Source organism: Lynx canadensis, chromosome A3, assembly GCF_007474595.2.
Source record: "Lynx canadensis isolate LIC74 chromosome A3, mLynCan4.pri.v2, whole genome shotgun sequence".
In the NCBI taxonomy this organism is placed as follows: Eukaryota; Metazoa; Chordata; class Mammalia; order Carnivora; family Felidae; genus Lynx; species Lynx canadensis.
This window is the reverse complement of record NC_044305.1, coordinates 54,518,885-54,540,581: the sequence shown is the minus strand read 5'-3', so window position 1 is coordinate 54,540,581 and position 21,697 is coordinate 54,518,885. Positions and strand designations below refer to the sequence as shown.

The 21,697-nt window shown below is 41.7% G+C and overlaps 1 protein-coding gene across 4 annotated transcripts; it reads left to right on the top strand.

Annotated features, from left to right (window-relative positions):
* Positions 1 to 4,217: 4,217 nt before the first annotated feature.
* CA3H2orf49 (chromosome A3 C2orf49 homolog) lies at positions 4,218 to 17,431 on the top strand. Of its 4 annotated transcripts, XM_030310311.2 has the most exons (6): positions 4,218 to 4,370; positions 6,818 to 6,984; positions 9,477 to 9,527; positions 10,279 to 10,405; positions 10,532 to 10,654; positions 14,299 to 17,431. In XM_030310311.2, the coding sequence occupies exons 1-6, from the start codon at positions 4,272 to 4,274 to the stop codon at positions 14,353 to 14,355; spliced, it is 624 nt and encodes a 207-aa protein (XP_030166171.1). In that variant the 5' UTR covers positions 4,218 to 4,271; the 3' UTR covers positions 14,356 to 17,431. The 4 variants fall into 4 exon arrangements, with proteins under 4 accessions (XP_030166171.1, XP_030166172.1, XP_030166169.1 ...); XM_030310312.1 differs by lacking the exon at positions 9,477 to 9,527 and having other exon boundaries at positions 4,227 to 4,370; XM_030310309.1 differs by having other exon boundaries at positions 4,227 to 4,370; positions 10,279 to 10,654.
* The last annotated feature ends 4,266 nt before the right edge of the window (positions 17,432 to 21,697 follow it).

Sequence of the window (21,697 nt, the reverse complement as noted above, 5' to 3'; positions counted from 1 at the left end):
CACATCATCTCCAAACCTGCAAATGCAAATTCTTGGGTCCCTACTCCAAAATTCCTAAATCAGAAACTGCAGGACAGGGCCCAGCAAACTGTTTTTCATAAGCTCTCCAGGTCACTCTAATACTCTATCAATTTTGAGAAACCCTGAGTTAGTAGAACATGTGGAAGAAATACCCACCTAAACAGCCCCTAACGCAAAAAATAATGTGTTCTAGAAGTTGGGTGACAGGAGATAACCCAAAAATGAAACACTGTTTCAAGGAGCTCATGAAGGGGTGACCTATGAGATGAGTAGTTTAAGTATGCAAACGCATCTTAATTATGATCTGATCGTAAAAGGAATAAGAAATGACAATAAAACTATAGTCATTATTACTGTGGTACTGAAGATAGTTATTTGAAATTCAAAGCAAAACTGGGGTTTTAAATACCTAAAAACACAGGTCAAAATGTGAAGTATTCTTTAAATTGTTACATTCACTTTGAAGCTCCTTAATTTTATTTGCGCTCAAATATATTTTTGACAACTAAAATATTTGGAACATAAGTATCTTATTTCTTTTTTAATGTTTTATTTATTTTTGAGACAGTGCAAGCGTGGGAGGGACAGAGAGAGAGCGACAAAGGATCTGAAGCAGGCTCTGCGCTGACAGCAGGGAGTAAGGAGTCCGATGTGGAGCTTGAACTCACAAACCGGGAGATCATGACCTGGGCTGAAGTTGGACGCTCAACCAACTGAGCCACCCAGGTGCCCCTGGAACCTAAGTATCTTAAATATTACACTACCAACAAGAAGAATCAACACCCAAAGTTTTCAGTCCATATTTTGTTCATGACCCATTCATTCAACATTTACTGAGTACCTACTAAGTGCAGGCATCGTGTGTGCTAATGACCAGGTAAGAGATTCAAAGGAAATGTATGGACCTTGTCCCAGAAGAACTCATAACCCAGTGAGGTGATGATGCCAGGCAGGGAAGTGTTTGTTGATTTCCCTCAGTTTGTTCTTGTCAACTATAGGCACCAGGTAAAAATGTTAAAGAATAAAACCCTACGATCTTTGAGTAAAGGGAAAATTCTTATATTACTGAACTTAAAAACTAGTGGCTACTAGTTCACACTCACAGGTAACAGCATAGCAGGAATGAACTTCAGTCTACAAACTCAAATAGGTAACAAATAGAAGTTTTTCTGTAACTGAGCTTTCTTTCTTTTTCAAGCCCTCACTCAGCTGCAGTGACAATAATCTTATCAACTGAGGCCCTCTCCCTTTCCCAGGGCTGTGTTAATCAGGTTGGGGAATTTCTGAAGTGCCAACAGGGGAAGCAAGAGATGTCAGGTCCTAGCATCACGGGGACTTGGAGATGTTCTTTGTCCACTGGGATATTTGGTTTTCAGTTTTATGGCTTCCGTATTGACAGGCCTGGCTTGAGGGTCAGGGAATGTCTGGGTTTCTTGTTCTGGGATGAGGCAGAAATCTCTGTGAGGTGGCTCTTCAGCCTGGACATATTGGAAACATCACATCAGAACTTGTCAGAAATGCTAATTCTCCCCTACCCCGACTTCCTACATCAGAGACTCAGATTAAAGCACAGTCACCTCACCACAAATTCTCCGAGGCTCCACTCTCCCAGGCTCTGCCCAGGATGGAGTGTAGCAGGCTTTACCAAATAGTCTCTCCTTCCTTTGGGGAGTGTTAGAATCTCATTCTACTTCCTCCACTCTGAATCTCCATGGTTTTATTTCTGCCCCAGGGGACACTCCTTCTAGAGATTTTTGATTCCGAGGCAACTGGAATTAACGGATTATTTTTAAAGCAGAGAAGTACTTCTGGGAAATTAGGAAAAACAGAGAGGGAGAGAAAAGAATAGATCTTACCTCCTGCAAAACATTTTTGCTGATTAAAAGCTTGAGGCTTTGGGTTAGGTGATTGGTTCAGCAAACCACAGGGAGAAAGAGCCCAGCAAGAACCTATAATCACATTTTCAGACTCTTAAACTCAATTTTTTTCCCCACCTACACCACCATCATGCCACATGTCTCCTTCACTGACAGTCAATAGGCTACAACAAATCTCCAGGTAGTGGCTACAGAGCAGGCACTTTACAGACTCTAGCTCCAATCTCAGCACAATGTGGAGTGGCCTTACAATTTCCATTTTACAGGTGAGGACACTGCAGCGGAAAGACATGGAATATCTTTCCTAGGTGAGTGCTGAAGCCAGGCTAGAACCCAAGTCTGAGCCACTCGAAAGCCTTCCCTTGGTCCAGTTTGCTAGACTGCCTCATAATTATGGTCGAATACTTTCTAAAAACCAGCTACCGGTTAATGAGTACCCTGCTCTGTGCCAAGTGTGTTATATAATCTGTACTCCTTTGATAATTCTTCACAGATGTTAGCACAGCATTTGTTTCTGATAAGACTGAGGCTGAGAGACTTGAGTAACTCACCCAACGTCTCGTTTTGCAGCAGAACAAAATCTGAACTAAGTTCTAGTTTTCAAGGCCAGGTTCCTTCCAAGACAACTGCTTTTGCCATTAAAACAATGTGCTTTCCGGTGAAGGAAATGGGGATACCAGTCACACTAATTTCACTATTGTTAGGGAAACGTAGGGGTGCCTGGGTGGCTTAGTCGGTTGAGCCTCCGACTTTGGCTTAGGTCATGATCTCACAGTTCGTGGGTTCGAGCCCCATGTCGGGCTCTGTGCTGACAGCCCAGAGCCTGGAGCCTGCTTTGGATTCTGTGTCTCCCTCTCTCTCAGCCCGTCCCCTGCTCACGCGCTCTCTCTGTCTCTAAAATAGTTTTTACAAAATATTTAAAAAAAAAGAAATGTATTCAGATTTTGGTTATAAAATACCATGACTTTAATACCATGAAGTTAATGCACTTAACTCCAAATTAGAACATCCAAATGCCTGCCTCAACTCGGGTCTAAACTCTGTTCCATTTTGGGCAAGTCATCTTAAATGTCTTTCATTTAGATCAGCTTCCTCATCACTAATATGAAAGGACTGGGCTAACGTTTAAGTTTCTGCCCAGCTCTGAAATTCAATTTCCAGACGGAAGTATCATATACATAAATGATTAAGAAAAATTGCAAAACATCTCCCAGCTTTACCTTATCTTTTTAAGCTGGCACCTCATTTATTTCCCAACTTTTTCAAGGTTTATCTTTTAACATCCTCAGATTTGGTCACATTTTTTACTGCAATAATTTCCAATAAAATGATACATCATATTTAGAATAAGCATTTACAACATGCCTGCAAGTTTAAGTGTTAGATGTGCCTAATGTTTTGGAACATGTATCTCTTCCACAAAAGATGAAAGAAGTAGAAAAGATTTCTTGAATTATCAAGGTTTAGATCATATTTGAACCTGCAACAATTTAAACTAAAACTGTTCCTTCATTGTAGTTATAAATACAGAGAAAATGCACTTGTCATTTGTGCAGAGCAAATGTATAATAATATACATAAGTGTAGAGAAATTAGTGCAGAGAAAATGTACTTGTCAGTGTTGCTACTTCCTCATTCTCTGATCTTGAGCAAATTACCCTGTTTCCTCACCTGGAAAATAAGCATTCTAATAATATACACCTCATCGTGCTGTTCTGAGGAGCAAGATTATCCATGTAAAATCCAGCACCTGGCACATCGTAAATGTCTAACAAATGTTTAGCTGTTGTCTGTCACCTGCGGTTTCGTTATTTTCATATGCGAGGTCAGCTCGGAGTCTTATTATTTCGGGGAATACTTGAGCGCCTACTATGTGGGAAGCCATGGGGTTACAAGGAATTAAAGTCTCTGGCCTTACATCATATTGGAAGAGGATTAGGGGACAAAGAGGTCAAAAAGAAAAACTAAGACAATTTCAGAGGCGACCAGAGCTATACTTTGGGTAACGGACGTCAGGCTGCCTCGCCTCTTTCCCGCGAGACTGCCCTCGGAATCCCTTTGGCCTCTGCCATTGGACGTCACAAGAATCGCGACCAATCGTGACCCTCTCTGGGAACTTGGTTTTCCCCTCTCTTCTTGCAAGGCGTCAAACGCCAGTCGTCTCCTCTGCGGACGTCCCTTTCGCTCCTACCGCTCCCAGGAGTGTCCCCTCCGCAAGATCTCTCCCAGCACCCCAGCCGGCCGCGAAAGGCGGAGCGGACGCCTGGCGCACTAAGAGTGACGTCAAACGAGGCCCCGCCCGTTACATCACTTCCGGGACGCTTCCTTCGCGGAGCCTTGTGGGTAGCCGGCTGGGGTCTCCTGGCGACGACGATGGCGGGGGATGTGGGCGGTCGCAGCTGCACTGATTCGGAGCTGTTGCTGCACCCGGAGCTGCTGTCCCAGGAGTTCCTTCTCCTCACCCTGGAGCAGGTCGGGCGCGCCGAGGCGGGTGGGCCTGTTTGGGAGAGAGGTTCGGACTTGAGCCGGCCCCAAGTAATCCTGAGTGGCAGCGGACACACCCGCCGCCGTCGCTTGTCCCGCCTGGTTTGTGTCAGCGTCCACTCCACACGGACCGACCAGGTCTCCCCACGCCCCTATCCGGGAAAGAGACGTCCTTAGACTATCAGGGATTCCTGGGAATTAGGACTTCTCTTTTTTGGGGTCTTTGATGGCTCCGACACAGAAGTCCTAGGCGACCCCCGCGGCCTGGATGTGAGCAAGGGCCTGGGGAAGAATCGTAGTAGCAATGAAGGGTAGTAATCAGAGACTGTCAGGGCTGGAAAGCATCGGAGAAATCGCCCTTTTTTCATAGTGTCACCTCGTTTAAAGATGAAACTGAGTCTCGGAGAGGTGAAGTGACATATTTAAGGTCGCACCACCGGTAAGTGGTGCAGCCAGGAGGAGAAACCAGTACTCCTGGCTCTCAATGTAGCATATCCTCTTTTCGAGCTAATGTGGCCTCTGATAGTCAACAAAAAAGACAAAAGAAGTGATGAGTTTGGTTTAAAGTGGTAGAGAATTACTGAAAGTTTCCTTGTGGTTTCAAGTAGCTTGTTTTGTGGTTTTCCTTGTGTTTTCTCCTCAGTACTCTGTCTCTAACTTCCTCAAGTGCCCTGCAGATGTATTGATATCAATTACCCTTCACCTGCAGTTCTCAAACTTTTTAGGTACATCAGAATCACTCTAGGGTTCATTAAAATACAGATTGCTGGGCTCCATCGGATTGAGTAGGTCCGGGGTGTGGCCTGAATATTGGCATTTTTAACCAATGCTGCTTGTCCAGGGACCACAGTTTGAGAATCACCACCCTGGAGCAGTGCGTCCCAAACTAACGTGCCTATGAATTCCCTAGGAATGTTATCCAAGAGACTCTCCAGGGTTTTTCCGTATCTCTAAGTGTATAGAGGGTGAAAATTGATAACAAAGGGTGGTCAAGTATAAGAGAGAAAAGTACTACTTGTGCTTTTAAATTTGGAAGGAAACAGTAAGTGGGATAAGTTTATCAGAGCACAAAGATTGGGCTTGTTTTGCCAGTTAAGCTGAGCACAAATGTTTCCAAGCTTTCCTGAATTGCAGTTGAGGAGTCCATGATCTCATTACCATCTTCGTTTTCCTTCCTAAATCCAAACCCTATCCATAGCTGCTCCTTCTCTTTATGCTATATGTTTTCCGTGATGTTGAGAGCAAATTGGAAAATGAGGGAGAATGAGGTAATATTGACAAGGTTGATGGACAGTGACTGGAAGCTACTCGAAAGGACTGGTGATGGGCACCTGAGTGGCTCAGTAAGTAGGGCCATATTCTCTCTCTCTCACTCAAAAATAAATAAACATGAAAAAAAATTTTTAAGTACTAAAAATAGAAAGGACTGATGAAAACGTAAAAGGGAGGTTGTAATGACGCACTGTTGTGATGGTCATCAGTAAGGGACTGCAGTTTCCATCTGTAGGGCCATCTGAAATCTTGGTGGTTAACTTCAACTTAAGCATTATTAGGGAGACATGGGAAACAATATACAGCCCACGCTTTGATTGTGATGGTAACACTCTGGGTGACCTTTGACAGCAGGTAGTAAATTGTCATCACTGTTGGAATTCTTTTGTCCGGTTTCCCCAGGCAGTCTCCCATTTTCAGTTTACGTCCTAGATTAAGATGATGCTGCTGGGGGGCGCCTGGGTGGCTTGGTCGGTTGGGCATCCGACTTCGGCTCAGGTCATGATCTCACGGCCCGTGAGTTCGAGCCCCGCGTCGGGCTCTGTGCTGACCGCTCAGAGCCTGCAGCCTGTTTCAGATTCTGTGTCTCCCTCTCTCTCTGCCCCTCCCCTGTTCATGCTCTGTCTCAAAAATAAATAAACGTTAAAAAAAAAAAAAAAAAAGATGATGCTGCTGGAAATGGCCTTCGCGCCTGGTATGCTGGCTGACCAGATGTGAGCTGCAGTCCTTGTCACAGTGAACGTGTGGCCATTGTCTTTAAGATGCAGCTGAACCTGATGTTTGCAGAGCTGAATCTCTTAGTAATAGTACTTCTTAGAGAACTGTATAGGACTGCGGTGTACTTGAAGTCCCTGTAAGTCCGTGTAAGACTTAGATAACAATCTCTGACTTAAATAACAAATTTTGTAATTATATTAAATATATAATAATTGGAAATTTAAATTATGAGTATATTATATTGATTTTTATGGTTATAAATTATAAATAAGAGTATATATTATACGATACATTTTATGATTATAAATAAACTATATATTATGTAATTACTAAATTTTATTATTATAAAATTTGTTATTTAAACAGAAACGTTCTACCGTGTTATGTAGGTAGTAATTAAAACAAAGGATGTTATTTTGAAATTACTTTTGTTTCCTTCTCCACAGAAGAACATAGCTGTTGAAAATGATGTAAGAATAAACAAAGACAATCTTACTGATCTTTATGTTCAGCATGCAATACCGTTGCCTCAGAGAGATTTGCCAAAGAACAGATGGGGGAAAATGATGGAAAAGAAAAGAGAGCAACATGAGACGAAAAACGAGACTAAAAGGTACTTTTCAGTGGTTCTGGTTTATATGACTTAACAGTTTTGTGTTTCTTCTTTTTCTCCAGGTAAACTTAGGTAAGAAAAATTCATTTGTGGGGCGCCTGGGTGGCGCAGTCGTTTAAGCATCCGACTTCAGCCAGGTCACGATCTCGCGGTCCGTGAGTTCGAGCCCCGCGTCGGGCTCTGGGCTGATGGCTCAGAGCCTGGAGCCTGTTTCAGATTCTGTGTCTCCCTCTCTCTCTGCCCCTCCCCCGTTCATGCTCTGTCTCTCTCTGTCCCAAAAATAAATAAACGTTGAAAAAAAAAAAAAATTTTTAAAAAAAGAAAAATTCATTTGCTCAACAACTACTATTTATTGAGCACCAGGCACTGTGCTTATAGCACGAAAAAAACTGACAGAATTCCTTGCTTGTATTTTAATTGGGAGAAACATAATTTAGAAAGTGAAATAAAATATACGGTATGTTATGTAGTGATAAATGCTAAGGAGAAAAGGACAACAGGGAGAGAGATTACCATTTTAGGTAAAGTGGCCAAGAACAACCTCACTGAGAAAAGACATTTCAGCAGAGAAACCTACAAGGTAGAGAGCAAGCTAGCATTCCAGACAGAATACAAGAGTCAGGAGTGTGCCCATCATAGACCAAGAACAATAAAGAGGCTATCAAGGCTGGTATGGAGAGAATCTGAGGGAGAGTAGACGAAAGAGGTTTATTGGAGGGGAGCAGCAGAAATTGTTGGCTAGATCCCATAAAGCTGTGTAAGTCGTTGTAAGAACTTTGGCTTTGCTCTGAGATGAGGAGCCATTGGAAGATTCTGAGCAGAATGATGACACCATATGATGTACATTTCAACAGCATCACCCTGGCTGTAATTTAAGGTGGGGGGAAGGAGATAGGGAAGTCAAACAGGAGACTATACTGTGATCCAGGCAGTAGATGGTGGTGACTTTGAGTGAGGTAGTGAATTTGGTAAGAGGTGGTCAGAGTCTGGATTTATTTTGGAGGTAGAGCCAACAAGATTTGCTGAACTGGGAGAAAAGGTAGAGTCAAGTTAAGACATTAAGGTCTTTGAATGATGCAGGAACGAAGGAACTGTCATGTAGCTTCGGGGGCACTATTTAAATTTTTTAAATTTCAGAAAATACTTGATAAAACCACAGCAAATAAATTTCCTTTTTAAAAGAAGGCTACCTTTCTTTAACAGGGATAGCTTAATGAGGACAAGGTGTCCTAACAACCCTGAGTGGGCTAGTTATTTCTCTTCCTGTGTCTGTTGTATCCCACGTGGGTGCTATTGATTAACTACTGAACTTATTTTTGGAGGTTTCTGTTTGTAAGGTAGTGTCTATAGGCAGTACACCAGTGATTGTGGAAAAAGATGCAGTGAAGGGTGGGAGCGAGGGAAGATGCTAGTGGTGAGATGAATTGAGGTTTTAATTTGTAGTTATGAAGAAAAACTCATGATTGACCAGGAGATTATTCCCCCAACTGTGGAAAACGTTGAAGAATGTAACACGTATGCCCTTAGTCTTTTGGAAAATACAGTCACTCTTTTGATCAGGAACACATTCAGTTCAGATCGAGGATCCTTTTAGCTTGATGGTTATATACTGGGATAGGCTACTTATTAGAGTTAGCTTTTGTAAATCTTTGGGTTAGGCCAAATATGTTTTCAATTTACTTCTGTTGATTCTTAATAAGAAAGTATTTTCTTCTTGCTCTGCACATTCAGGCACACTGTTCTAAGCAAAGCTTTCAATACTGTTATACTTCGTATAAAAATCCCTTTAACCCCTCAGTATCCTTTTGGAGGACATATTTGGCTCTTTAAAAAAAACAAAAACAAAAAAAAACACAATTTGACTTTAGAATCAAAACATTAAAGCTGGAAGCATCTAAGAGACAATCAGGTATTGTTGAATTGTTTATTAATTTTTTTGTGGACAGACTGAGCTCCTGTGATGTCCTCCAGACCACACAGAGCTGGGACCAGATCTACAGGACGGTGCCCAAGTTGGAGCGGGCCTCTGGGCTCTTAGGTTGAACTCTCACAAGCTGACGTGCTGTTTCCCTTCTGTGGTGACAGTGGGTGTATAGTGAGCTTATTTTTTACCTTCTACCAAATAATGTTCAGTGGTGACCTGAGAATTGGTGAGTTTGGCGAATCACCTAGGATCTGGTTAAAATGCAGATTCTGAATCAGTACAGGTTGAAGCCTCAGATTCTGTATTTCTTGAGAGCTTGTTTGGAGGTTCTAGCAGGGGAGCGCAGCTACTCGTATACCCTTGACCAAAGAACGGTCCTCCTCTATCGGGGAAGGTCGTCCTCTTCGACCGAGCGCGCAGCTTCGGGAGGGACGCACATGGAGCGGTGAGGGAGGAAGGGGACACCCGCCTAGCCAGCCAGATCAGCCGAATCAACCCTGGCGATCAATGGGGTGACAGATGTCGCAGCCAGATCGCCCTCACATCCAGATTCTGCATTTCTTAACAGGCTCCCCAGAGGATGCTTAATGCCCCTGGTCCCTGGACCACACTTGGAGATGTAAGACTAAAGTGTTCTTCCTAATAAATGACCGCTCAAATTCTTACGTGTTTAATTAAAAGGTTTTGGTTTTTTTTCCCCCCAAGAACAAATGTGTTGTGTCCCGAGGTGTCATGAATAATGGACAAATGAACGCTCTTATCATTTGTCTTTGTGATTCAGAGTGGAAATTTGGTTTTCAGAAGCTAAATGTGAAGACTTGCTGAATTTTAACATTAAAACTTTATAAATGTTATAGTTACAGTTTAGAAAATGCCTTGGCTTTAGAGATCTTTAATGACTAGAACAGAATGTTCTGTCTCGTTGTTTGTAGACTGCTACTGTAGGAGTCTTGCTATAGTTTTCTAGGTTATTATCCTTTTTAAAGTAATAATTGATACATAGTCAAGATAATTCTGTCAATTAGAGGGTGATTTTTAAAACTTAAAAAAATTTTTTTTAGTTACTTAGGAATCTTATTTTTAAGTCCTAGGGTTAATTTGTCGGCTGATGTTTTCAAAATATTTGTATCTTGTGTGTACATTAAAGCTAACTTACGTTTCTTGTCAGTAAATACTTTAAACGTCAAAGCCCTAGAATATTACCATTTCATTTAGGGTGAACATAGAAAATTTGATTCCCAGTAATCCTACTTAAAATAGATTAGTCTTAGCAATGTTTTTTTGGCCATTGTTTTAGCTTTGAGTTCCTGTGAACGAATGGGTTTGCTGTTCCAATTATGTTTTCCGTGAATACATCTCTGTGATTGCAGGAGTGGCACTGTGGATGGGTTAAGGAAAAGGCCCCTCATTGTGTTTGATGGAAGTTCAACCAGAACAAGCATCAAAGTGAAAAAGACAGAGAATGGAGATAATGATCGACTCAAGCCTCCCCCTCAGGCAAGCTTTACCAGTAATGCCTTTCGAAAATTACCAAATTCGTCTTCCAGTGTTTCACCCCTAATTTTGTCTTCCAATTTGCCTGTGAACAATAAAACGGAACACAATAATAATGACACTAAACAGAACCATGACTTAACGCATAGGAAAAGTCCTTTGGGTCCTGCAAAGTCCCCACCTTTGTCCCCTGTTGGAACTACTCCAGTGAAGTTAAAGCGAGCTGCTCCTAAGGAAGAAGCGGAGGCCGTGGTAAGTGTGCAGAAGTTTCTGGGCTCATGGGAGATGTGAATGAAATCTTCGAGCAGTCTGCCTCATAGCTGAGGTGGGAGAGCAGTGCCACAAGCAGATCTTGAACTCTTAAATGATCTTACTTTTTACATGTCCTTTCTCGTGTTTGAATCCTGGAAGTATAAAATCCATGATGATAAGTTAACATTTTTTAAAGTCTACTCGATTTCTTTCTTTTTTTTTTCTATGTTTATTTATTTTTTAATCTACATCTGAGTTAGTTAGCATATAGTGCAACAATGATTTCAGGAGTAGATTCCTTAATGCCCCTTACCCATTTAGCCCATCCCCCCTCCCACAACCCCTCCAGTAACCCTATGTTTGTTCTGCACATTTAAGAGTCTTATGTTTTGTCCCCCTCCCTGTTTTTATATTATTTTTGCTTCCCTTCCCTTATGTTCATCTGTTTTGTATGTAAAAGTCCTCATATAAGTGAAGTCATACTGTCTTTCTCTAATTTTGCTTAGCATAATACCCTCTAGTTCCATCCTCATCATTGCAAATGGCAAGATTTCAATCTTTTTGATTGCTGAGTAATATTCCATTGTGTGTGCGTGTGTGTGTGTGTGTGTGTGTATACACACATGTATCTATATATGTATCTATATATAGGTATATAGATACATATATATATATACACACACATACATGCATACATATACACACCACATCTTCTTTATCCACTCATCCATTGATGGACATTTGGACTCTTTCCATAATTTGGCTTTTGTTGATAATGCTGCTATAAACATTGGGGTGCATGTGCCCCTTCAAATCAGCATTTTTATATCCCATTGATCAATTCCTTGTAGTACAATTACTGACCCTTAGGGTAGTTCTATTTTTAATATTTTCAGGAACCTCCATACTATTTTCCAGACTGTCTGCACCAGTTCACATTCCCACCAACGGCGCAAAAGAGATCCTCTTTCTCTGCATCCTCACCAACATCTGTTGTTGCCTGAGTTGTTAATGTAAGCCATTCTGACAGGTGTGAGGTGGTTATTTCATTGTGGTTTTGATTTGTATTTCCCGGATGATGAGTGACGTTGAGCCTCTTTTCATGTGTCTGTTGGCCATCTGGATGTCTTCTTTGGAGAAGTGTCTATTCATGTCTTTTGCCCATTTCTTCACTGGATTATTTGTTTTTTGGGTGTTGAGTTCGATAAGTTCTTTATAGATTTTGGATACTAACCCTTTGTTTGATATGTCGTTTCAAATGTCTTCTCCCATCCTGTCGGTTGCCTTTTAGTTTTGCTGATTGTTTCCTTCACTGTGCAGAAGCTTTTTATTTTGATGAGGTCCCAATAGTTCCTTTTTGTTTTTGTTTCCCTTGCCTCCGGGGACAAGTTGAGTAAGAAGTTGCTGCGGCCGAGGTCAAAGAGGTTTTTGCCTGCTTTCTCCTCACGGATTTTGATGGCTTCCTGTCTTACATTTAGGCCTTTCATCCATTTTGAGTTTATTTTTGTGTCTGGTGTAAGAAAGTGGTCCAGGTTGATTTTTCTGCATGTCGCTGTCCAGTTCTCCCAGCACCACTTGCTGAAGAGACTGTCTTTATTCCATTGGATACTCTTTCCTGCTCTGTCAAAGATTAGTTGGCCATACGTTTGTGGGTCCATTTCTGGGTTCTCTATTCTGTTCCATTGATCTGAGTGTGTTCTTATGTCAGTACCATACTGTCTTGATTACAGCTTTGTAATACAGCTTGAAGTCTGTGTACACTCGATTTCTTTCTGCTTAAAATGTGTAAAGAGAGTGTCTTAGGCACTTTTCCTAGCGTTTTCTCATTTAGATCCTTTATCTTGGAACTAAAAGAGGAAAATATTCCTTTGTTAGCAAAGCTCAGAATGTTAAGCAATTTGCCCAGGGTCACATATTTATTAAGTAGAGTTTTAGAGCTTGACCTTTAGTCTGTCTGTTTTGCACTTATCTTAAACCACACTAGAGTGTTTAGGATTTATCACTTACCTCCCCTTCTCAAATTTACCTATCCTTGGAGGGTAGAGGAAGTTTAAGGGAATCTACTGTGTTGGACTGTGTCACAGTTAACCATTTAGATGCTTGGATTTCATATACTGGCAAATTTGGTAGAGATAGGCAATATATTTAGAGTTTACTTAGGGTTTAATTGTTGAGATTGTGTGTGTGTGTGTGTGTGTGTGTGTGTGTATTTGATCCTTCCCTAGACTTGTCAGAAAATTATTTTACTTTTAAATATCCAGTTTTATAGCTTTTATTTCTTGTCTGAGTCTATTTAGGCTGGTATGACAAAAAAACAACTTTGATTGGGTGGCTTACATAGCAAACATTTATTTTTTATAGTTCTAGAGGCTGGGAAGTCCAGAATCAAGGTGCTGACAGGTTCAGTGTCTGGTGAGGGCCCACTTCCTGGTTCATAGCTGGCTGCTTTTCGCTGTGTTCTCACCTGGTGGAAGGGGCTAGTAAGCTCTCTGAGGTCTCTTTTATGAGGGCCCATTCATCAGAGCTCCTCCTTGTTGTTTAAGCACCTCCTAAAGGCCGTGCCTCCTCATACCATCACCTTGGGGGTTAGGTTTCAAAATGGGACTTCCGAGGGGACACAGGCATTCAGTTTCTGTAGTATTCCTATAGTATACAGTGACTTTATTATCCCCTTGGAATTGTGTGTCCAAAGGATCAAGACTCAGACTAGTTCCAACATTCTAAAATAGTAGACCCTGAAAAAAGAAAACTATTGTGAGTGTGACCAGCTCATGCTTCTTATGTTAGTTCATCCTTTCAGTGACCCTGTGACATAGCACAGGTCTTTTTCTCATCTCGCAGATGAGGAAATGGAAGCTCAGATAATTTAAATAAAGTTGTCCAGGGTGTCAGAGTTACTAAGTGGCCAGGCTGCATTTGGAATTCAGGTCTGTCTCACCTCAGTGCATGCACCTTTGACACCGGGCTGCCTCTAGACTGACAGAGTTCAGTCACTTCTGTGGGAAGTGGGAGGAGGGTGTCAGATAAGAGAGGGAAGAATAAGAGAAAAGGTAGGAGGAAGAATCCAGACCTCAAATATTACAATAAAGAGTTAGCTTCGAGGATCTTTTCTTTCGGTCTGTTAGAAAGCATTTTTCTACTCAAAAATTTTACTCCTTCAGAGGTTTGTTTTATTTATTTTTTTAATTTATGAGTGTTAAGATCTTGGATTGTGAATTTGAGGAAGGCGATGGGGCAGGCAGGAAGGAAGCAGGTCTGGAGCCTTCAGTGCTTTTCAGTTCTGAATGCACCTTAGAATTACCTGGAGGAGCTTCCTGAAAACCCAGACAGACGTCAGAGCTTCATTCCTGCCACCTCCCGTGGATTCTGACTTAATTGGTTGTGGGATAAGGCCCCGGTCTGGGCATGTTTGTAAGTGCCGTGGGCGATTCTAATTTGCAGACGTTAGAACCACAGCTGGAAAAAAGGGTGGCAGGGGGCTTGCTTTTTTCCCCCCAAGCTCCTAAAGTCTTTTCCCACCAGATGGCAGCAGTGATCTACTGTGCATAGATTAGTAGTACACTTTGGTGGTTTAGAGTGCTCATTTCAAGTTATTCTCTGACATTTCTGCAAGTATATACTGATTTCTGTTCATGTCTTTTCAGAATAACCTGAAGCCCCCAGAAGCAAAGAGGAAGATACAGCATGTTACATGGCCATGAAGGAAAGTTTCCAAAAATGTAAATATAACTGTAACTGTAGTTTTTCAAGCAAGTTCACATATATTGACAGTATTTACAGAGATCCTGATTATTGTGGAATTTTCCAAAGAGGTTTCAAATTAGGTTTGAAAAAAGTCTTTCCTTTTCCCTTCCTCCTTTTTTGTTTTTTTTAATTTTTGCATTTTGTTCCTTGATTTGGAAGGAATTTCTTTTTCAACAAGCGGCTTAGTGTGAGTCATTTATAGCGATCCTAGTCAATTATTAGCTGCAAGTCTGGTATAAAGCATCTGATGACTTTTAAGAATTATTCTCATTAGCCTGTTTTAGTCTTTGGGGAAATTTGAGGTTTTGTTTAAGCTCAAATCTTCTGGAAGTTCACCATTTTTATTTCTTTTCCCTAGCAAAAGAATTTGACAGTTTATCCCAACATTTTAGTAAATACTGCCAAACTCCTCAAGGTTCACCAATAAAGCATATTTGTAGTGCTGCCGGTAAACTATTCAGAATATACAGATGAAACTGCTGTTCTCCAAGTGCTTACATTGCCTTTCCCCATAAAAATCAAAAGGTAAATCAGTGCTTGCTGTTGCTCCTTCCCTTGAAGTCCCGACAGGATTGGTCTGTTAGGAGCTGACTGGTCGTTCTCACAGCTGGTCTGCCCTTTAAGATGTCCTGGCCGTGTAGTAGCCCTACCTGCTGTTTTCATGAGCAGTCTGTGATCTCACTCTGAGCGCAGGGATCGCTCCTTCCCTGGTGCTGCAGCTTTTCAAAAAGAAGCCAACTGTAAAGCCTTCATGTGTGGTCATGTTCAAGATGGCACCCAATGGCAGAAGGTTTAGAGAGTAGGAAGAGGGGGATGGAATTCTAGAACTTCAGAGAGTCCAGGAAGGATAGCGGTGAGAGGGAAGCTTAGTGTCTTCTGGAGTAGGCAGAAGACGAGAAGATACTGAAGCCAGAAGTCACCCCAGAGTGGCAGCATGGGAGACGAGTACCAGCTAGACGGGGCTCCCTGCTGGGGTGACGGGGACAGCTCCCCGCAGGACTGTCTGTCACACGCACAAGTTATCCACTGAGGTTGTGTGTTCCTGTTGGAATGGTGTCACCATCCCATTTGTGTGGTGGGAATCAGTGGGAAAGTAGGGTATACCTTAGAGCCGTGAGTTCTCGTGTCCATGTTTTGCCTTGTATTTCTAACCAAGTGCAGAGGATACTTTATACTTTTTTCCTTATGTGATCGATCTTCAAATTGGGGTTTGCCTTTTCTTTACTTCTGACAGCAGTCTCGTTCCTCTTTTGATTTGTTAACGCAAGTATTTTAGTTCAGCTCTCAAATAGCCTTACAAAAAATTCATTCAGCCTTGCAGGTACATATGGTACTAAAACTTTAACCCTACAGTTTTTAGCCGTTCTGCCTTTATCCAGTCGATAAATCTATACATACGAGACAAAATTGGTACATACGATGTGTTGCATGTTGTGCTAAATCAGTAACTACATAGTTACCTGCGGGGCTGATGCGTGTGATACTGTTGAAGGACAACTGTAACCCTCTACATAACTGTAAAGGGAGATTTTAAAAGTGCAGATTTTAGAGTAGAATGACAGATTTTTGTATTCAGTTGTCCCTGCTGCTCCCATCTGCATTCTCTCTTAGTTAAGAGAGAGTTAGCCATTTGACAGTTTTAAGTCAGTGGAAACTTATTTTTAGTTACTCAAGAAAATTAATTTTTAATTTGTATATTTAACTTACAGAGTAGGTTGGTAATAACAGCTGAACTGTGTAACATTGTTGCTTCAAATTGAAGTTTATATTATGAACATTCAGAATCAATGCTCATATAGCAGCATATTATTGGGCTATTTTGAGGTTGAAATGTGGAGAAGTGGGAAACCATGGACTGTGTATTACCTAATGCTGACATCTCAGAGCGCTGTGCCTTCTCAAGGTGTTTACATACAGCTGGTCTTGAGATGTCTTCCTCCACATGACGAAGCCTACTGAATGATGGGACTTTGAGGCAGAAGTGTCGGCAATCTTAGGTTTTGAAGGGTTGCTTTGGTGTGCTTTAAAGCTTACAAGGAATTGAGTTGAATGGCAAACGACTTTGGAATACTCTTGACTCACGATCATTGTAATATTGTTACTATCGATTTCCTGTTTCAACAGAGCCAGCTTTTTTTTTGGGGGGGGGGGTGGTAGGCAGACGAATGGCATTCGAGTCAGTGAGTGGCTTCTGAGGTGTAGTTATGAGCACTTGACCACTTCTGCCACTGGCAGGTGGTCTTGCTCTTTTCTTCCCCAACTTCTTTGTTCTTGGTTTCTTTTTTCTTATTCTCCTTTCCCATATTTTAACTTTCTTTGCTTCTATTCTCCATCCTCCTTTCTGCAGACCCTAAGCATCAGGCTTAGGTTTGCGGGTCATAATGCCTGGCCCTACGCATTCATTGAGGAGTGAAGATAGGATAACCCCCGTTCCTCTTACATTTGAGGGATCATAGACTGCCGCGTGAATTCTGGAAGTCTCCAGCCCCTGCAGCACCAAAGGCCCTGAATTGCTTCCCAGTGGCCGTAAAGGCAGTACAGTTTACCAAAATAGCTTTATTAATCTAGACAGCTACGAGACACTTTGGAAAGTTGGTTCAACTACCACTATGAGGCCATAATATTTTTGCTAGTATTAAAATTCCTCAGAATTGTAATTATTATTTGAAATAATATTTTGGTTGACTTCGTTTTCTGAGAGATGATTCTAAAACTGGTCTAGAGACTCATTCAATAGCAATGACCTTTTAAAAACTTACATTAAGTAAAACTGCCAGTAGCTTAAATCATACACGTGTAAGAGCTTCCTCTATTTACTACTGTGGAACTTCAGTAATTTTAAGAGGTTACAAAACGGTCAAAATGTTTTTAAGCGTGCTCTTTTATTAAATGCTTGTGCAGGTTTTGTAATTCAGTACAGAGAGTTTAACCTTGTAATGTACATTTTTGTATGTAAAGGTCTTTTAAGTAGCCTTATCCTTATTTAAATAAACTGAATAAAATTATTGAGTAGGTCTGTCATTCATAAAAAAATAAAGTGGAAAAACATTCTGTAATGACTTGGTCTCCTTTTATTTGAGCAGACTATCCAGTGGAAAAGTGTCATTCTTTATAGTACGACCTTCTGTACCAGAATTGACTGGGATCAGGCATGATCCCCAGAGTCCAGCCACGTCTTGGGGACCCTACCGTGAAGTGCTGGGGGCTACAGTGGCCTGGCGTTCAGGAGAGCCTGACGCCACAGGGGCTGACACACCGACTGCCACTATTCTTTGGTAGACGGAAACAAGTCCCTCAGACCTTATCCTGTGTAAGCTTTCTTAACAAACTGGAACAAACCAGAGGTTCAGGCGAAAGGATTATTTGCGTTCGGGGTGGTCTTTAAAGAGTAAATCTCTAAACTGGTCATCTTAATGTTGGAAACCGAAGCTCTAAATTAACTGACTTGTAAAAACACCTCAGGTTACTTTATCTACCTTGAATTTTAAAAAAATAGGTCATTTTTGGGGAGGAGACAGAAGAGACAAATTTATGTTCATTTACCTTGTTTTTCCTAAAGTGCTGTTTACTAAAGTGCTCTGCTTTTCCAGCTGTTAAACCTGGTTGTCTATAGTGTTGTGGCAGAAAAAACAAAGGTGTGAGTTAATTATGTTCCTGCTCAATGAAATAATGGATGATCGTAATGACAGAAAGAAAATCAAACCGAGAAATGAAATCGTGAGAGATGGGGAATGTAGGGTGAAGAGCTGCTTTAAATATAGTGGTTGCGGGGTGCCCGGGTGGCTCAGACACTTGAGCATCTGACTCTTGATTTCAACTCCGGTCATGATCACAGGGTTGTGGGATCGAGCCATGTGTGGAGCCCGCTTAAGATTCTCTGTCTCCCTCTGCCCCCTCCCCAGCTTGTGCTCTAGCTCTCTCAAAAGGAAAAAAAGAGAGAGAGAGAGAGAGAGAGAGAGAGAAAGAAAAAGGAAGAAAGAAATGTATGTTAGGAAAGACCTCTTTGAAGAAATTTGAAAACATTTTTAAATTCTCTTTTAATTTTAAGTAAACTCCACCCAACATGGGGCTCCAACTCACGACTCCCAAGATTGAGAGTTGCATGCTCTACGGGCAGCCAGCCAGGTGCCCGCCAAAGAGATTATTTTTTTTTTTTTAATTTTTTTTTTTTTAACGTTTATTTATTTTTGAGACAGAGAGAGACAGAGCATGAATGGGGGAGGGTCAGAGAGAGGGAGACACAGAATCTGAAACAGGCTCCAGGCTCTGAGCCGTCAGCACAGAGCCCGACGCGGGGCTCGAACTCACAGACCACGAGATCATGACCTGAGCCGAAGTCGGCCGCTTAACCGACTGAGCCACCCAGGCGCCCCCAAAGAGATTATTCTTAAGGGGACAGTTAAGGAAAGCTTTCAGGAAAAGCATTGTACACGTGATAGATTTTAAATGTCTACATATTCTTTGTTGCTCCTTCTGTCAGACATGGAGTCTGTTTCCTGCTGCTCGAATATAGATTGGTCTTGTGATTTGCTTTCATCAGTTGAATGCTCCTCTCACTCTGGGACCCCTACTGCAGCCCCCTGAGAGAGCCACTTTTCTAGTATGCTAGAAAAACATACTAGCCAACAGCACTGACCACCAGGTGTGACTTAATCCCCCGTCCCCGCTCCAGCTGCCCCATGAGTGTCCAAGGTGAGACCAGCCCAGATAGACTCTGAACATCCTGAGTGAACAGAACAGGGGCTACATTAAAGCCACGCCAAGTGTCGCGGATGGTTTGCTGCCCGGCATTAGATAACAGATACCGGACAAGAAGAGTGAAAGCAGAGAGACTTAATCGGATTTTAGAACGAAAAAAAAAAATAAAGGATTTCAGAATAGAAAGACTGTGCAGCTCCAATCAGTGAAAATAGCAGGAAGCGTAGTTTAAAATGCAGCCAAAGCAGATAGGCAGGAGCTGGATTCTGTGGGCCACGCTAAGGACTTTGGGTTCGATTCTAAGAGCAACTGGAAGCCGTCAACTGTTCAGACTTGACCAAGCATTTAGCCAAAAGACAGAAATAAGACTGGCTCAATAAAGTATGTAATAGCTCTAAGCATCTTTTTCTCTAGTAAAATTATCCAAGTTTTTTCATTTTGTTTTTCAGTCCATTTGCACTAAAATATTTGTGTTTCTTTGGCTAATGATTAAACCTTAAGAGACTAAAACACCACTTGTGGCAAAAGAGATTTTTTGTAAATGTAGAAACACCGTATCTAGCCAAGCTTTCTGTTACGTCCGTCCTGCCCTGCTATAGGGTTTTTTTTTTTTTTTAATAAACTTTTAAAAAATCAACCTTTTATTTTAGGAACGTTCGAGATTTGTAGAAAAATCGCCAGGAAAGGATAGAGACTTCCCGTATACTGCACACCCAGTTTTCCCTATTACTGATCGACATCGGTCTGGTACGTTTGTGGACTTCCCGTCAATACCGGTCCGTTATTGTTAGCTGAAGTCCATAAGTTTATTCATATTTGCTTAATTTTTTACCTAATGTTATTTTTCTGTCCCAGAATCCCATCCGGGACACCACCTTATCTGTAGTATCTGATACCCTGCATACATTAGGAGTACGTATAGACTCCTCCGTAGGGTCTCCTCAGACTCCTCTTGGCTGTGACAGTTGCTCAGATTCTCCTTAGATTTTGGATGACCTTGACTGTTTTGAGGCATGCTGGTTAGATAGGTGTGGAAGGTCCCTCCGTTCAAATTTGTCTCATGTTCTTCTCATGACTAGACTGGGGTTATGGATTTGGGAGGCAACATCACCGAGGTAAAGTTCCACTGTCATCCCACATTAAGGGTACGTGCTGTCAACGTGACTTAACTGCTTTTGCAGTGTTAGTCTTGGTCACCTGGCTGAGGTACTCTGTGTCGGGTTAATGCAGAGCTACTCTTTTTCCTCCTCTTCCTACTGGACTCTTTGGAAGGAAGACCTGAGGAGAGCATTATTCTCCACCTTATGGGCCAACTGTTCCACATAAATGACTTGTGATTACTCTGTGCAGATTGATCTATTCGCCCTTATTTATTTACTTAATAACTTATGTCAGTGTCGACTTGGACTCTTACACTTTGGGTTATTATCTAATGCCTTCTTATTTTTTTTCTCCAGTTGTTCCAGATTTGGCCATGGGAAACTTTCAGCTGTCTCCTGTGTCCCTTTCTTGGCTCATCCTTGTGGTTTCTTCTGAGCCCTTCCTTACTTTCTAGCGCTTCCAGCTGCTGTAGGTTCATCTTGTGAGGTTCCTGCCCCCGTCCTAAACTCAGCCATTCCTCCACAGAGTCTTGGTTCCTTTTACTGACGAGTGGTGTTAGCAAGATCTGGACACTGAGAGTGGGGCGTCGTTGCTTCTAGATCTCAACTGACAGAGTAAAGAAATAGATGTGTGTGTATACTAACCATGTAGATACACGCATCTTAAACATCTCTCTATAAAGTAAGTTTAATATAAGTTCATACTGATATCTCCAACTTGAATCCATTACCTGTGGATCATTCCAGGCTTCCCTTGCTTGTCTGTAACCTCCCACCCCAACAGTGAGAAACTTGGCTCCCACCGTCCACCATCCATTTCCTTCATCATTCAATTCCAGCACTCCAGCAGCTGCAGAATTGTTAGCCTGAATCCGTGTGCAAAACGTTACCAATTAGAGTATGGCGCTTATGCCTAGTTCCGTTTGCTTTTATTTTGACAGATTCCTCTCATTTCCTCTCATTTAAGTCATTATCACTTGATGGGTTTGCAGTTTTACCATTGTAATGAAAAAGAGACTGTCAAGTTAACTTTTCTCTATTTTCTTAATCACAAACAAAGTGAACTCCCTGGAAAAACGTATCATTCATTCAACAGGTGTTTGCTGTGTTTTCACACTCTTACAAGGCATCGTTATAAGACACGCCCCCTGCCCTCAAAGGGTTTTATCCTTTGATCAATCCCAATTGTTTCAGTCTAAGTATTCAAATAATTTGAGAAGGAATCTGAAGAACATTTAATAGTTCAAGTCACGGTATTCTGCATTCTAGATAGTTTACTAGTTATGTTTTTAATTCTTTGAAACCTGAGGAAGCCAACCCAAAACAGAATGGATTTTTCTTTTAGAAGATCCGCCGGGGGGAAAATAATGAGTTAAAAATTAATTTACATGCCCTGTGTTTGAGACAAATCAAAACATAGGTTAGTGTTGGATTGGGTAGTTGAAGGCCCCACATGTGCAGGTATGGCGTCGCATGGGCAGGGGTCCCTGAGGAGGGGCCT